The sequence below is a fragment of the Salarias fasciatus genome, chromosome 2 (assembly GCF_902148845.1).
Source record: "Salarias fasciatus chromosome 2, fSalaFa1.1, whole genome shotgun sequence".
Taxonomy (NCBI): Eukaryota; Metazoa; Chordata; class Actinopteri; order Blenniiformes; family Blenniidae; genus Salarias; species Salarias fasciatus.
This window is the reverse complement of record NC_043746.1, coordinates 6,792,175-6,808,813: the sequence shown is the minus strand read 5'-3', so window position 1 is coordinate 6,808,813 and position 16,639 is coordinate 6,792,175. Positions and strand designations below refer to the sequence as shown.

The window sequence follows — 16,639 nt, the reverse complement described above, 5'->3', positions numbered from 1 at the left end:
GCCTGCAGCGCCTCGTTTTCGGCGATGTGGGACTGTTGCCTTTTGAATCCAGCTGTCGTGGTTTTGACGTTATTCTCAGTAACATCCTACATAACAGATTTGACCATTGCTAGATAGATATTAGTGGTTTGGACTGTATTTAAACTGAATTGTTGGAATTGATCTGATCTACGGCAGTAATCTTTGGTAATCTTACCCAAGAGTAACGCCCAGATTAAATTCAAGATTTTTTTTTTTTTTGTCTGTGTGGAGTTTGCATGTTCTCCCTTCAGATTCAAGTGTGTCTATCTGCGATGACTCAGCCTGCCTTTTGCCTCGCGGCTTGGACGGAGAGGGCGCAGCAGAACACCCTCCAAGCGTCTGTGACTTGTCTATTTGGGGGAAAGTAACCCGGCAAATAATGAGGCAATAATATTATGCCTCAAATTAAGGTTTCCAATTAGCGAAACAATAGGACGATGCGTGATTGCAGAGATAACGCCGCGCCTAAGTGATTGCAGCATATGCCCCCCGCTGTGATTAGCTCAGGCAGGCCTCCTCTCTTTCTTTACTGCCCTCTCTCCTCTCCTCCCATAACCCCCCGGTGCTGCAGGGGGCTGCGAATAGCTTTGTTAATTTGTTTATCCCCCAACGCAGCCCTCCCTCCCACAGTCATAGCTTGTTATTAAGCACAACACGGCCATCAGATACGAGGAGCAGGCATTATGATAGCGAACGGGGCATTTAAGGAGAGATAGAGGACAGATTAAGATTGCATCTGTAATCTTGAAGAATATTGCTACTGACGATGCTACCACTACCTCGCTTTCTATTTTTAGGCCCCGTTTAGGTCCTTCCTCCGTAAAGCCTCCGCGCTCCTGCTCGGTCGAGCTGTCAGAAGGAAAATAATTAGAGTATTTTCTACAATAATGAATGTCTTGCTGTTTTAAACAGTTACCATCCTCAGTTGTTCAATCAAATTGGAGAAGAGAAGGCGGGATGTTTCACTCATGAACAGAAATCGTCTCTATGGCAACAGGGAGAAGCTTCTGACGCAAGTGAAATGAGCAAGTCAGCAGCACCCTGCAATCAAATAATCACCTCCAAATCACATTTCAGTCAGCTGCACACACACGGAGGCGAGGACGGCGCGTTTTTATAGTTCTGTTGTGCAATACGCGTCGCTTCAGGGGACCTGGTGGTTCCATAAAGAGCCAAATGACTCGTTAGTGGCTTTAAGTTTATTACTTTCACGCTTTTTCTCTCAGTAAATCTACTTTCACAGTTTGATGGCAATCCCAATCATCTGCCTTAAGAGTTACATATTAATCACAAGAGGTCAAACGCGGTACAGTGTCCAACTGCGCTTAAAATGTGTTTTATTACAGCTAATGATGTTTTCCAGCATGATGAATTCACTGAATATTTCCCTGAGATGGTTTTCTCCAGAGCCGAAGGTGTCGCCTTCAAGTGACTTGTTTACTGGTTTTGTCCAAGAAATGGTTCAAAAACCTAATTATACTCTGTTTACAAGTCTGAAAGACAAATTAGTGCCCCCATCCCCGGAGCTGGAGCTGGCAAATATTTGGCCTTTATGCTTGAAACATCCGCAAAATTAATCGATTGGCCAAATAGTTGTGTTTTCTGTGCTCCAGGATTTTTTTGGGGGTTGGAGCGGGGGTGTGGGGGGGGGGGGGTGGAAGAGACATCGTTGTCTTCATGCATATATTGGTTGCATTACATAAAGACAACATTAAACTACAGAGATTTTAACCTTTCCAGTGTTTCCATGTGTTCGGGGATGGTTTTCAACACGTTTTTATCCAAACACTGAAGTTTTCTCCAACAAAAACACTAAAACGATGACGTTTTCTGTTCATCATCATCGTGTAAACAGGGAAAAGTCAGAGGACAACTCTGACACTGAGAACCGCTAGAACAATACTTCCAACTAATAGCTGGAGGCCAGATACTAATATTATTTGTAAATTAGCCCTAAAGCGGATTCATGCATGTAAAAACCCTCTGTCCTTTTCCTTTCGCTGTGGCTTCTGGTAGACTGAATGTTTCTATTCCTCATGAGAATAGTTTTAGTTTGTGAGAAATCATGATTTTAGAGGTACTAACTTTAGCTTTAAAAAGATTTTGGATTTAAGTTTTTACTGAAGGAAATTTTCAGTTCTTCATAACAAATTTGGCAAAAAAAAAAAAATCATTAAATGTGAACACGTTCATTATGTACTTATCTTGATCTAAAATTAAAGGAATTACTTTAAAACGGTGTGTTTTTCTGGTTCAGTAGGCGTTTGTTTTCTTGGTGGAGCTGAACTGTGTGGTCCTTCATCTAAATGAGTTTGACTGTGACTCAGCTGTAAAACCGATTTGCTGCTGGGTTTGTGTGCAGTCTGTGTTTAAGCTTTCAATAGGCACTGGAATTATGCTCTAATTGAATTAAACACAAGTATCAGATCTTCCAGAGACGAATGACTTTTTGTTGTTGTTATTGGCATTTTCAGATTCCTAAACATGATAAATTGGTGATTTAAATTACTCCGGTCTAAACGACTTCCAGTCACACTGAACAAGCGCTTTACACACTCCGGGCTTTTGGTTTGATGCATCAATTAATATTAAAAATGTAACAGAAACATTTATTATGAAGAGTCATTTTAGTTTTACTCGGCGCGATAAACTGTGCTTGTGTTCCCGGAGCGTGGAGGAGGTTTTAAGTCGTTCCCTCTTGATCTGAATGTGTCCTCCAAACGTCCTGGCAGGCCTTGTCTGTCTCAAAGCGCCCAGCTCATTACAGCTTATCATAAATTAAGTGCTCGTTCTAGGTTGGTGACCACCGCGGCTTCCAAGTTGAGGGACGACGGCTGAATAAGCCGCAGACCACATAGGCTTAAAATAAATTGAGCCGCATACAATGACGTTTAAGCAAAGTTAATTTACGGATCCAGACCGTGAAGATCCGACAGGAGCGGGTTTCTCTTTTCCTTCCGGTCCCTCGAATTCCTGTCAGGAACGGGGAGCTGCACTGCAAACCCCGCGCTCACAAACAATCAGCCACAAGCTCGACTCGAACGCTAAAGCTAAAAGTAGAATCAAAGCCGGCATTACCAAATAATGTGAAATATGCTATCAGCTGTTGTTGTTGTCGCTCCTGAGCGAGTCAGAATGCGTGACCACAGACGGCACGCGTAACATGACGGGGGAAACAAAATCATTTTTCACTCTTTCAGCTGCCGCCTGCGCTGTCACTTTCTGACAGTCGCTGAGGAGGTTACGGCGTAAACGCCCGACTTTCCGCTGCAACCTGCTGTCACTGCCTCCCAGCTGATGTGAGCCAAACAAAGTGCAGCGACTGGCTATTGACAGTGATGGATTATAAATCCCGTCTTTGATCATTAGCCACGTTGCGCAGACGACAAAAGATTTATGATAATATTTAACGTGCTTGATGTGAAAAAAAGGGCCCAGAAAGACAGTTAAGGAATATCTATTCTTACAAATGAGGGAAAGTGGTGACAAGAGCCTCGGAATGTAGCCCTGCGTTTCCGATTTATAGCTTATTAATAGCTTCAGTTAGAAAAGAAGAAGGCTCAAAGTTTCTCACACATCCAGCACTAAATGACTGAGTATGGCAACAATTTGCTAGTCAGTTAGCGATGCTATATTTTAGTCTCACACAGGAAACCTTAATATTACAATATGCAAAAATATTGTGTAAGTTATCAGTCAATTACAAAGTCTTTAAAGAGAGAACATTTTTAAAACAAATACCAGTTCCCAGTTTAAGACACGTCTGTGAAAAAAATGCATCACGAAGAGGAAAAAAAAAAAAAAAAACACATAGTGTTAGTCCCACTGGTGATTGAGACGCTTATATATCCATACAAATATCTTTTTTTTGTTTTCTTTTTTGTTTTTAGCCAACATTGTATTAGCGATGCTCATCATATAAATAAAATGATGGAGTTTTTGTTCAAAGGTACAGTAAATACTGTCATCATAAAGTGACATAAAGGTTCCAGGTGGGATTTACAACTTGATTTTGTTATATAAAATATCACATCTTAATACAAGTCATATGAGTAGAAACGCCTAAAACAAAACAAAACCAACAAAAAAAGTATATAACTCCAAAGATATCAGAATAGACAGTCTGCTATCTGCAGGTTGTTTGTTAAAATGTAGAAATAAAATTGAAGCTTTATTTTCTGGGCAAAATGTTATTCAGGGCAGTATTTTTTTTTTCTTTTTAATCAAGCAAGGCTCCAGTTGTTACGCTGTACTTGTCATTTTGTTAAATCCACCAAAGAATTTCAGATATTTTATGGAGGAATTACACAATCATGTAAGATTAACGAAAACAAACGAACCAACCGTATTTTATCAAAACATGGAACCAGAACCTGTTGAGGAAGTGTATTAATGAATCATCTAAATAAGTTGAAATTCATCTGTGACCAGACCTGTTGATTTGAGGATGAAATGCTCAGAAATGCGTCTTGTTCAGGCGTAAAAACTGAGAAGGCACGATATGAATCTGTCGTACTTCAACATCCATATTTCACAAACTGATTAATGAGGTATAACTGTGCTTCTATTGGATAATCATCTCAAATGCAGCCGTTGAACTCTATGTACACAAGGTTTCGTAGGAAAAGCATAACCGGCTAGCACTGAGTTAGCGATAAATGTTGGGCCGGCTCTTTGGAAAGTTTTACTGTGAGGCCTGAGGAGGGGAAGAGTTGCGGCCAGCAATCGCTGCTTCAATTTGCACGTTCGCTTCACACAAACGCAGCTTATTTATGCTCCGGACTGCGCGGAGGTCGATAGACTGAACGAGGCTGTCGGCTTATAAGCAGCGGCTGTTATGTGAACTAAAGAGCTGCTGCTGATGAAAGAACCCGGAGACGGCGACTGACGCTCGCTCAGAAAGTTCTCAGATTAATTGCTGAGGCGTTGGTTGAATGAAGGGACTAACTGCTGAAAGTCTGGCGGTGGAGTGTGGCGTTTCTGCTTTCGGCTGTGGGTTCGCCTGAGTGGCTTCACCGCCACATCCTTGAGCCGGACTTCAGCACTGCTGTGAATGTTCTCTCAAGGCTCCTACGGACCGATTTCACCGTTGTTACTGATATGTTATGAAACATGGATTTCATAATCTTTGGCATGACGGGGAGTTTGACGGCTCTCGACCTCGACAGCGTGCTTCGGTGCAGAACATCGGCGTTATGCTGTTGGTCATCTGTGCAACTAAATCCACAGATCGTACAGAGAACCGAAGTGTTGTCGTGGGATGGAGAACGCGGATGTGGTCTTGTTTTTCACCTCCTCTGCTATTGATCCGGTGCAGCGCCGGTGTCACTTTGATCGTCAGCTCATTTTTATTGGTTGTTAGCGGCTGCAGCTCACAGCTGCGATGTCGGCTGCCTTCGAAACTTTCACACTTTCTAACAGACAATCGAAAAATTTTAAGCCCAAATCAAAGATGTTGTCTCTGTTGCCTATCTTCTGTACGAGACCAAACGTCTTCCAGTGTTTTGGCAGGTACGTTCTCACCGCTGCAGACCAGAACATCCGTCTACCGCTCCAATTTAGATTGTTTGTTTTTGTTTTTTACTTCCACCACATCGTCTTTATGAGCTGCCTGACCTCTTCTCTTCGGGTGAGGCTGTCAATGTTTTGACAAGGTAGTTGACCTTAAGCGCGCTTCCTGCATTAGACATGGTTGTAAAATAGTGAAAAGTGGACTTTTCAAGCAGCGGAAGGTTTTTATACAGACGTTTTATTAACAAGGCCTCAGAATCATCGTTTCAGGTGCCTTGGTTTTATACCAGGACTGGTGTGCACACCCGAGTAGGCAGCTGCTTTTTTTCCCCCCCACTTTCTAATACCGGAGCTTCAGGCTCCCACATAATTCATCACAGTTTAATAAAATCTTGCAAAAGCATTCTCAGTTGTGTGTAAACCTTTGGGGGGAAGAAACGAAATCCCAGCGTCCTCTGCTTTCAGGCCGTTTTTGCTGGTAGCACAACCAAGGTCAATCTCTCTTATTACCAACCCACCAGGACTGATTATGTCGGTGATTGTTATGAACAGAACAATTCATGGGTGCATTAGCGAGAGTGGCTGTCATTAAGGAAGTCATGATTCTAAGGCCTTATGCAGAGATGCTTGGCAGAAAGCTTCGCTGAGAGTGTTCAAGGACCGGCTCGGCAACGACGCGTGAAGCTAACACCGTTCATATGGAGGCTGGAGAGAGAGAAACTCCTTGGCCTGGTTCTTCGGCGTACCGACACAAAAAGGACGGCGAAGCTTTGAATGAATCCATTGGGAAGTGAAGACAAGACAAATATGGAAGGCGAGCCCAGGTCCACATTGGAGAGACTCAAATGTGCTGATTCACTCTGTTGAAGATCTGCTTCTTTTATTCAGTCTGAAGTACAGCTTGTGTGCAATCACACAGCACAATCTGCAAGCCATTGCACGGCCTACTCCACTGTACTTTTAGTTGGCTGCACTAAGCCGCTGCGAAGGGGGGGGGAAAAAAAGAAAAGTGCTTTAAAAGTTTTTTAAAGCTTCAGGGATATAAGCTCCTGAAGTTGCCTGTAGGTGTTATAAAGGACAAAAGTGGACTGAATGATGACTTCACATTTGTGGAAGCAGTCCTAATGGTAAATATTATGCCCATAACAATGCGGCCAGCGCTATAGTGCATTCATTATCTCGTACCGGCATTGTATAGCAATAATAACCCCATGAGAGTGAGCAGTCTGCGTAATGGGGATTGCAGTCTGTTCTGATGGCAGGTGGTGGGCAGGAGGCCAGAGATTATGTACAGAGGTAATGTCAGAGGGTCAGCCCAGTCGGGCGATGGCTGTCGGGATAAAGCTGTTGAGGTGCTGAGTCGGCAGAGCCCTAATGAAATGTTACCTCTCCCCAAAGGAAAGTTTTTGAACAGGTGGTCGCCTGTTTGTCTGGGATCAGTGGCGATCCTCTTCATTGTGCAGCACTGTCAAGGAGGGCAACCGGCAACCAATTATCTACTCAGCATTGCTGAGTGGGTAAGATTGGCTGCTACAACTTGTTTCCAGTAGTGCCTGGGAACTAGAAACCTTTCTATTAGGAGTGCTCTGGCTCAGCACGGTTCAGCTGGACACAAAAACCCGCTGTCACACACTCTGACTCCATCGCAGTACAGTCGGGCTGCATTGTTCTACACCGACTATCCTTCTTGTGTTTATTCCGTTGCATGATTGAAGCACTTTGATAGATCGTGTGTCCGTACGCGTTGATTCTCGCCTTGATCGCCTTATTGGATTTTCTCGAATTAGTGAATGATGCATACATGTCCAGAGCTAGTTTTGAGGTTGCATTCATCCCAATTATTTTCTATGCTTGATCACAAACTGTGATGCCTAATCCTGCTTCGTTGCAGGAAAATAATGATTTTACTTAAACTTGGCTGAACCTGTACTGCTGCGAGCAGCATTTCTGTAGTTAAAAAACAAAAAATAAAACACGAGAAAAAAACAAAACAAAGAAAGAACGCCAGCCTTAAATACTCTTGCTTGTTAAGCCCAGATGTGTGTAAAATGTGTGTATGTGGCGGCCGTTGCAGTGTGTGTCGGTGCTCCCCGATCCCGGCTTCTCTCAGCCAGCTGCTTCATGCCTCATTGGGGCTGGTATTGATTGGTCCAGTTTCTCTTTGTTTTCAGCCCTCTATTTTGGTCGTCTGATGCAGCTCTGAGAAACCCGCTGGCCTTTGCTAAAACTGCCCTAACAGCCAGAGAAGCCTTTGGTAAAATTGCTTTAAATGGCGAGACAGACTGTGGTCAGAAAGCTCTGAATGGCGAGCGAGCCCTTTGGTGAAATGTCTCCAGAAGGTCAGAGAGGCTGCAATAAAATAGCCTCAATAGCTCCAATAGTTCACTGGCAGGAACGTGCACGCGCACACACACACGGTGGTGCATTGCAATTTACACACACACTGTTGTTTTTGGGTTTTTTTTTCCTTTTTTCATCCTCTCCATATTGCACTCTCTTGTACACACACACACACACACACACAGGCAAGTAACACAGTCGTGCACAAACCTGCAGAGATTGAGCTGTATGCGGCTGTCTGCGATGTTTCAGCTCTCAGCGGAGCTGGATGGCGGCTGCCGGAGGGAAATGTAACATGGCGCCAATCTTCTGCTCATTTAACACTATTCTGTCCCTGGCAACATGACTCAGCTTTCAGAAAGGGACCAGATCAGTAAGACAAGCAAGTGGGAGACAGACAGAGGCAGAGGAAGAGGGGGAACTCTGACAGAAAGAGAGAGGAGGCGTGAATGGCGAACGAGAGAACAACAGAGAAAATGCGCGAAGCAGGAAGCTGTGATCTGTCGGACGTGGTGCGCCGCCGCTGCCGTGACTAACTAGATAACTGTGACAGCGACTTTTTACTGGTAAATAAACACCGGGATACACAGCAAATCTCATCATTGGCGACGTGAGAAGTGTGTCGCCACCTCCGCTCTGCCTTTATCCTTCTTTTTTGCGACGTTTTATCCCGTTATCCAAACAAGACTTCCCCTATTCCAGATTAGCAAGGTCAAACTGGCGATGAGTCCCGAGGTTTAAAACCAGCCGGGGAGGGGAGGGAAATGTCAGCAGACGAGCACAAAACACACACACTTAAGCAGTCATGACAGTGGTATTAGTAGCTTTCGAGGAGTTGGTGGAGGGGAGAAAGAAAAACACTTTAGCACCTCTTGTCTGTCGGAGTGACGCAGGGGTCGACAGGCGAAAGAGGCGGGAGGGCAGGCGGACCCCCGGGCGCCCGGCCTCCGCTCCAACGTTGACTTAGACACAGATTTGTTTTATTGGCTCTGAAGTCCCTCTCCTTCAGTCTCCTTCACACTTGTTTTCCCCATTTGTCTCTCTCTACTTTCTTACCCCCCCTGCACACCCTTCCTACCCCCCCCCCCCCCCCCTTCTCTTTCTGCCTCTCTTTCACCCATCCCTCAGAAGTTTTAGCTTAGCTAGAGGCTGACACAGCCATGCAGAACTGGGATGAGCGATTGCCTTTACTGTACATGCTAAAGCACACACTAAATCGAATGACTGATGCTCTTGAAAGTGCTCGCTGCCGGGCAGAGCCAGCTGTAGTCTTTGGTTGTCAGACAGAATATAGTTGGCGGTTAGCTCTGTCGCTGAGCGAGAAGAACTTGGCAGTCGGGCTGGAGTGTGTTCCTGCTGCTTGTGAGAGTATTGATAAATCATTTTTAACTGACTGCAGTGCTACCTTGGCCATAATGCTTATCAATAGGAGTGTATATTCAGTCAATCTCGCCCATTGTGCCCCGCAGCCCGGACCGGGATTGCTACAAATACCAGATAACTACACACCGTGTAACGCCGGGATTAATACACACACTCCGTCGCACGCACACACACACACACACACACAATCCTCCCCATCTCCCACCCTTTCTCCCATCACAAGTGTGAAATCTAATCATCACTGGAGCCCACAATCATTTCTATCTAATCTTGAGAGACACACATGCCTGACAACAATAATAGCAACAACACCAGCAGCGGGCTAGCATTATCGCCGCGGCTACCCGCTCCTCCTGAAAACCTGCCCGTCTGCGCCGAGCGGCCGGGGGAATCCATTGCTTCAGATTTGTCATTAAATGCAGTTGTGATAAAGATATGCCTATCTGTACGTCTGCGCGTCCCAGCTGTTAATGTACAAAGGCCGTAATGGAGGGGCTGTTATCACAGCGGCCTCGCTAACTTTATTCACAAATTCCCCGCAGCTCAGAATCTTATGTTCCCTCTCATTTCTCTCCACGGCAGTTTAAGTTAACGTGAGGAAGGGAGAGAAAAAAAAAAGCCACATCAAGCACCTCTTCTCTTTTAATAGTGAAGCGCCTCCGTCTCTCCCCGCGCCCCGCGCTCTTCCCCTCAGCCCGCCTCATCCTCAGCACACATCTCGGCGGGGAAGCCGACAGCCAGGGTACAGTGCTGCACCCCCTCACAGCGGCGCCGTCCTATTACCTCTGGCAGTCATCTCGCTGTCACGCTGATCAATGATTCATGCGCGCGAGGGCCTCGGCCTGTTAGCTCACCGCACTACTGCTGCTCATTGTTGCCACTGCGCCGCCGCCGCCGCCGCCGCCGCTTCTCCTTCTCCGGTTATAATGACTGGACTCACTCCGAGTCACTCTCCGACGGGAGACGGGCTCGTGCGCGCTTTTTGCAAGCCGGAAAGACGGACACCGGAGGAGAGATGGATAGACAAGCGGGAGAAAAAGAGAGCGAGAGTGAAGGTTCACGCTGAGCACATGCTGCTCGCATAACTGGCTGCACGCTGTGTCTAAGTGTGTTTCCGTGCGAGTGTGTACGTACGATATGTGTCCACACGAACGGATGAGAGATGTGTCAGATCTGGCGGGCAGCAGATTTGAGAAATGGGAGGAAGTGTATTTTTGTCGAGTGGCATTTAAATATTTTTCAAGCGATGCCATGAATATTACTTAGAGACGCAGGTTGTCCTGCTCCACGTGTGGCGCAGACGCAAACCGTATGCCGTCGGAGTCACAGCGCATTTTAATTTCTCCCGGGGACCGGCGCTGGCCGTAAACTCCCTTCGCCCTCCTTTCAAGAGTGAATGAACATTTGAACTCTCCTGTCAAGACAAATAGATTAAAACCTTTCTTACCTGACTAAAGAGTCTCTGGTTGACATACTCATTTACCTCTGAGTAGAGTCACCTTAGTTCCTTGTTTTCAGTCTTAATCTACTAGAAAGCAGAGACGAGTGCTACTTAAAGAAAACTGAGGAAAAAGACTGGCACACAGCTTATATTTATCACTCTGCAGTGCCTCCTGAGGCGCGTTGTTTCCAGCGTACGATCCAGTGCTAATGTGGCCGCAGATCGGAACAAATTGCTCCTCATCAAAAGTTCAAACACGTCATTTTCTCTCTTTAAATAAGAAAAAAAAAACTTCCTGCAAAGGTGACAGCGAAACACACTGAAATGCTTGCATGGCTTTTAATTTAGCAGTGTTCTGCATTTGTTCCCCAAAATTATTGCTTGATTACATTTATTAGTTACTAGTTACAAACTGTTTCCCGAACTTGAGTGTGAAATCATCAGTGCTAATTTGTTACTGTCAGACATCTTTATTTCATGTTGCTCACAGAACAACCGCTCGTCCTCCGGTAAACAGGCGTTTGGTGAAATAGTAACCTTTGCTACAAACTGCACATGCGGCACATTACTGCGGAAAGTAGATACAGCAACACTATTGCCTGAAATCCAAGACTTGTATTAAGTATCATAGATTCTAATTGACTGTTTTATGTGTTATGACTGTATTTGATCTATTCTTACTCAGGCTTTGCTGGTTTCCACACACACACACATTAAAAAAGCAGCACAGATGACAGTCGCTGGTGAAGAGAGATGAGTTGAGAATTTGAGAATGACCCAACTCTCCACCCCCCGCACACACACACACACACACACACACACACACACACACACACACACACACACACACACACACACACACACACACACCCTCCACAATCGGACAGCTAACATAAACGATGCACACATAATCAGTTTGTTGCAAAAAATTATTAATTCATGCATAGACTAGAAATTGGCACTCAGAGAGCGCAGACCTCCGCCACAGCTCAAATCAGTCACCAACAACAATAAGAACACCATATATAATCAAACATTGTGATCGGGGGTGTGATCGGAGCGGAGTGCTGCGGCATGCGGCGCCTATCTCTCTCGCCCTCTCTGCCTCTGTGTGTGTGTGTGTGTGTGTGTGTGTTTATCTGAAAAGGAAAACCGAAAAGCAACATAATTGATGTTATTTTACTTTATTTTGATTTGAAAATTGACCGGATTCTCTCGTATTTTCCGTTCCCGACTTCCTGTCTGGTGTCACCTCCTCTGTCCAGCTTTACAACTGGCGCTCCACGGCGTGCGCGGCGCGTCCTGTGTGAACCAGGCGTTTGTCGCCCCCTGTCGGCGGGCCTGCCCAACTATGTGAAAGACTCCCTATCTCTCAATGATAAAAAATCCTTTAAAAAATTCCTGGATCCAGACAGTGATCCGGATCATCACCGAAATTTAATGGATTCTAAGTTAGCCCAAGACCCACCTTTCCACAAAGTTTCATTGCAATCCGTCCATCCATAACTTTTTACGTAATGTTGCTAACAAACCAACCAACCAACAAACCGACGTGATTACATAACCTCCTTGGCAGAGGTAAAAATATTAGTTTTCACTGGTAGAGGAGACTAGGTATTATTTCGTACTGTATTTGATTGTTCTTGAGCTTTAAATGCATTCCTCCTACAACATGTTGAATTTTTGCCAAATCCATGTGTGCAGCTTAAATAGATGCTAATATGTCGGCATTTTCTTATTGCCCCAATCTTCACCTCAGTGATTGTGGACATTCCTTCCTTTTTTTAATGAGAACTCCTTCTAAAGTGATGCAGCAAGACATTAAACAATTGTGACTGACAAGCAGGTTGACCGAAATGTAAGAAACTGAACGTTCTTACAGTAACGTGACGTCTGAGCTCAGGGCCGTAGTGCCTTAACATCATAAATGTTTTGACAAGTACATCCGGAAAGGACCTTGTTATGTCCAGAAATCATTTTACAAACATATTTTTCCCTGCATTATGCGAAATGTACGTACAGACAGAGATGTTTGTTTGGCAATTCAATCCACCTTCAAGGTTTTATGGGAGCTTATGACGAACGTATACCTCAGGACAAGAGCACATCCCTATGACAACTGAGAGGGCTCCTTCTGCCAATCTGAAAATACTAGAAACAGGTCCTTGAGACAGAATTGTTTTGTCAAAATAACATTTCCAAGGTCAAGAATGAGCCTTCATCCAGCGATTGCTCAGCTTTTTCTTTCTTTCTTTCTTTCTTTTTTTTTTTTTTTTTTTCTAAACTGATTCAGCCGGCAGAGCTTCATGGCCGTCCGAGCTTCGAAAGCACTTCAGCCGCCAGCCACCCGAAAGCAAGCCAGAATGAGACTTTCAGTTGTTGGTTCATCTGAAAGGCATAATTCTTCATTTGCAGACGCAAACACGAAGCCGGTATTGAGCTCTCTGCAAGCGCTCTCTTCCTAAAAACCAAGAATTAAGCCGGTCGAGTCAGAAACACGGTGTTAGGATATCGGACGAGAGCGTATGCACGAGTCTCCTCATCACCATCCCAGGTCCTTGTGTGTGTGTGTGTGTGTGTGTGTGTGTGTGTGTGCGCGAGTGTGTGTCTCCATGCTGAGTGTCGTAGCAAAAGGTCAACAGCCATAAAACAAGAGAGTGGGAGCGAGGAGGGGGAGGGTGGGGGGCGAGAGGGGCTGATGAGCGGGAGCGAGAGAAGTAGGGTGTGAGGGTCCTCTGAGGAGGGATGGAGTGGTGAGGAGGAGAAGGTAGGAGAGCTGCTGAGGACTGAGGACTGTCTCTGCACAGTCACTACTGGAGTGGCCAACATGGGGGGGGGGGGGGGGGGGGGGTGAACGTCGGAGAACAAGGAGAGCAAGAAAAAGCAATTCACATAAGAGGAAGTGAGGAGAGATTGGAGAAGCCGAGATTGAGCGGCGGAGAAACTGAATGTATCAGTTTGGGAATAACTTGTCATCCTTCACTGAGCACTCTTACAGACTAATTTATGAATCCATGATAGGTTGTTCCACTCCACTGCCAAATATAATGCAGTACAAACAGTGATGATGAATACAAGCCTACATTTGTAGGTGCAATACTATATTTCATGTTTTTTAATAGGAGGGAGTTAACAATAAGCCGCGGGTTGAAGCTCAAGTCGCTGAAATAGTCGTCGGATCTTTTAATGTCTGGGCTTCATCAGTGAGTTTCGTCATGTGTGTTTTGTCTCCGCCAGTTTCTTCTGACTGGTTTGTTTTGTGTCTCCCGCTGTGTCGGAGAGCCGCGGTGCGCACGGCGCCCGGCAAGCAGAGAGGATTTAGCCGGAAACTAAACCCATGAAATTAAATGTACAACGCAGATCATTGGAGCCACTGTTTGTCATACTTTATTTCTTTATTTTCAGCATCTGACTGAGTCATCACAACTAATTTCACAGCACTGCGGTAATGAGAAAAATCCCCCGGAAAAAAAAAAAAAGAAAAAAAAATGAAACTTTTTTTTTTTTTTTTTTCATATTTCTCCCAAATTGGAAGACCTCAGTGCCGAGAGAGTGGAGTAGGTCAATATTTTAAAAGGAGCGACTTGTACTCACAGTGATGTGAAGAATCTGTGCGTGTCCACGTCTGGTCTCGTCACAGGCTGACAGTTCAATTAGAGCGAGCTAAATGATGCATGACGTCTCCCTCATGGCCCCAGTAATCGTCAGTGTTCTGCTTTGAAGAGCTCATATTGTGCTTGAGTAGATAGCTAAACCAACAGTGGCCGGGCGGAAGCTGAAACGTATGATCCCCCCTCGTTCCTTCACACATGCCGGAGTGGCGCATGGGACCATGCTGGTTTCAACTCTCACAACTCATCACAGATTTGCAGTATTTTTTTTACAGAAAATACTTATTTTTGCTTTTTTTTTTTTTTTTTAATTAATGTGCCTCTGTAATGGAAAGAAATGATGGCTTTGAACTACCCTGGGTTTTAATTAGGTATTCCTTATCAGCCGGGGATCGGTCATGGGTGAGTGAGTGTGTGTGCAGTACGTGGAAACTGCAGGTACGAGCCGTACCTGTGTGAATTGTGTCGCATAATCGTGGATTTGTTTTTTTCTAAGCAGCCATTTTGTGCCGGCGCTCACAGGCTGGTGTCAAGTGCTTTTTTCTGGGTGTCGGCAATCAGCAGACAGAGGACAGACAGTGAAGATGTTTGAAGTCGTTAGAAGTTCCCTACCTTGATCTGCATGCAGCAGCCGTCCTCTGACTGCCACCAGCGCGCAGCAACTTTCTGATTTGAGTCTTTGCCTTTGTTTGATGTTCCAAATGTGTCAGAGGAGAAGAAAATGCAATGATTTATTTCATTGGCTTTGTTCTCCCTATCAGCAAAGACAAAAAAAAAAAAAAGAAAACCTTTTCAGATTTGAAAACTACAGTCTTCATGAATGGGACCTGATGATTGGTCGGAGCGAGGTGAATGTTTTATTGAACACTTCGCCGACACTCTTGCAAGACGCTAATTAATTTTCTTAATGGGCAGGTGTTAGTTGTTTTTATATAACAGCGTGTCAGATTGTTGTCCTAGTAAACATTTTTATGAGTGGGAGTGGTGATCCAGTATCCTCCCATACCCTTTGTTGTTTAAAAGGCCCATATGGATTGTGAATCAGCAGCAGCTTTCAAAGCATCATTAGTCATGCATAAAAGACTGTGTTAGCGCTTTAATACCAGCCCTGGGCTCCGGCTCTGAAGATCTGCCTTAATTGCCCACCTTTGCCACGTTCTGCACACATATACGTGCGCACGCCGCGTGTGTGCGAGAGGTGCAGTTAGTCGGTGAGCATGTTCTCTGTGTATTTGCTAATTGTCCGCTGCTAATAAGCACATAAAGACAGTGAGTGCTCCAAGATGGGCAGTAAAGAAGATTCAGACACACCCCTCTGCACGTCTTGAATAATGATCTTTTTTTTCTCCCCCCACCTTTTCTTCTTCCTTTGGCTGTCACTGTGTGTGTGCGTGTGCGTGTGTGTGTGTGTGTGTGTGTGTGTGTGTGTGCGTGCGCGCAGCGGTCCACCTGTTAGGTCTGACCTGGCATCTGCGGCACGGCGAGAGCCAGCTGTACGAGAACGGCCTGAGCTCGGCGGACCATCAGCAGGAGGACCGCGGCAAAGCCAGACCCACGAGCTCCATCCACCTGCTGGACACGCTCAACCCCGACAGCACACACGCCGGCGACAGAGGTGAGGCGGCGCGCGGGCGCGGCGCGCGGGCGCGACGCAGCGGCCATGACAGATGTTCCGCGCTCGGCTATCAACGGGGCGTCCCCCCCGAGTAACAACAAAACAAATGTAATACAGCCGTTTGGAGAGTCTGTGAATATTAAAGAGCACATGTGAAGAGTCCTGGAGCAGAGGTTTGAGTCCCTGTCAGAGGACATAAAACACCACCCGTCCATCAAAACCCTGCACTCCACCCCCCATCCTCTCATTCATATTCAGAGCTTTGATGAACACTTCCTGTCATACAGTGTCCCTGTTGCTAATGGCTGGATTAGCTCGGTTTTACTCAAGGCTTTCAGGTGAAAATGGAAAACTTCCATCGTGTTTTGAGGGTCTAGTTACATGAAAATGGTGCTCAGTGTCACTGAAAACGTTACTTTTGAAAAACGCTCCAGTGGAAAAACACAACTTTTCAGAAATGCTGCCGCTGCCCTCCTCCTTAGTTTTCGCATGTTTGTGATTTCATTACAAAAACAAACAACATCACCTACTAGTGGCCAAACATGAAAACTACATCATTTTCAGGGTTTTAATTGGTTTCATTGCAATGTAAGCTCAAAACCTTTCTGAAACAAAAACGCTCTGGACTCATTATAAATCTGGTATTAATCCTGCTAGCTGGCTAAAGAAATGTTTTCTTCACTACAGCTTCTTTAGCTTCTTCCCAAAACATCTGGG

General features: G+C 45.3%; 1 protein-coding gene across 2 annotated transcripts in view; it reads left to right on the top strand.

Moving 5' to 3' along the window:
* Nucleotides 1-16,639, top strand: part of tenm1 (teneurin transmembrane protein 1) — a 208,638-nt gene that overhangs the window by 78,470 nt on the left and 113,529 nt on the right. For both annotated transcript variants that reach the window (XM_030101866.1, XM_030101865.1), the window contains exon 6: nt 15,749-15,922. In XM_030101866.1, coding sequence (XP_029957726.1) covers nt 15,749-15,922 — 174 coding nt within the window. The remainder of the gene's footprint in view (nt 1-15,748; nt 15,923-16,639) is intronic.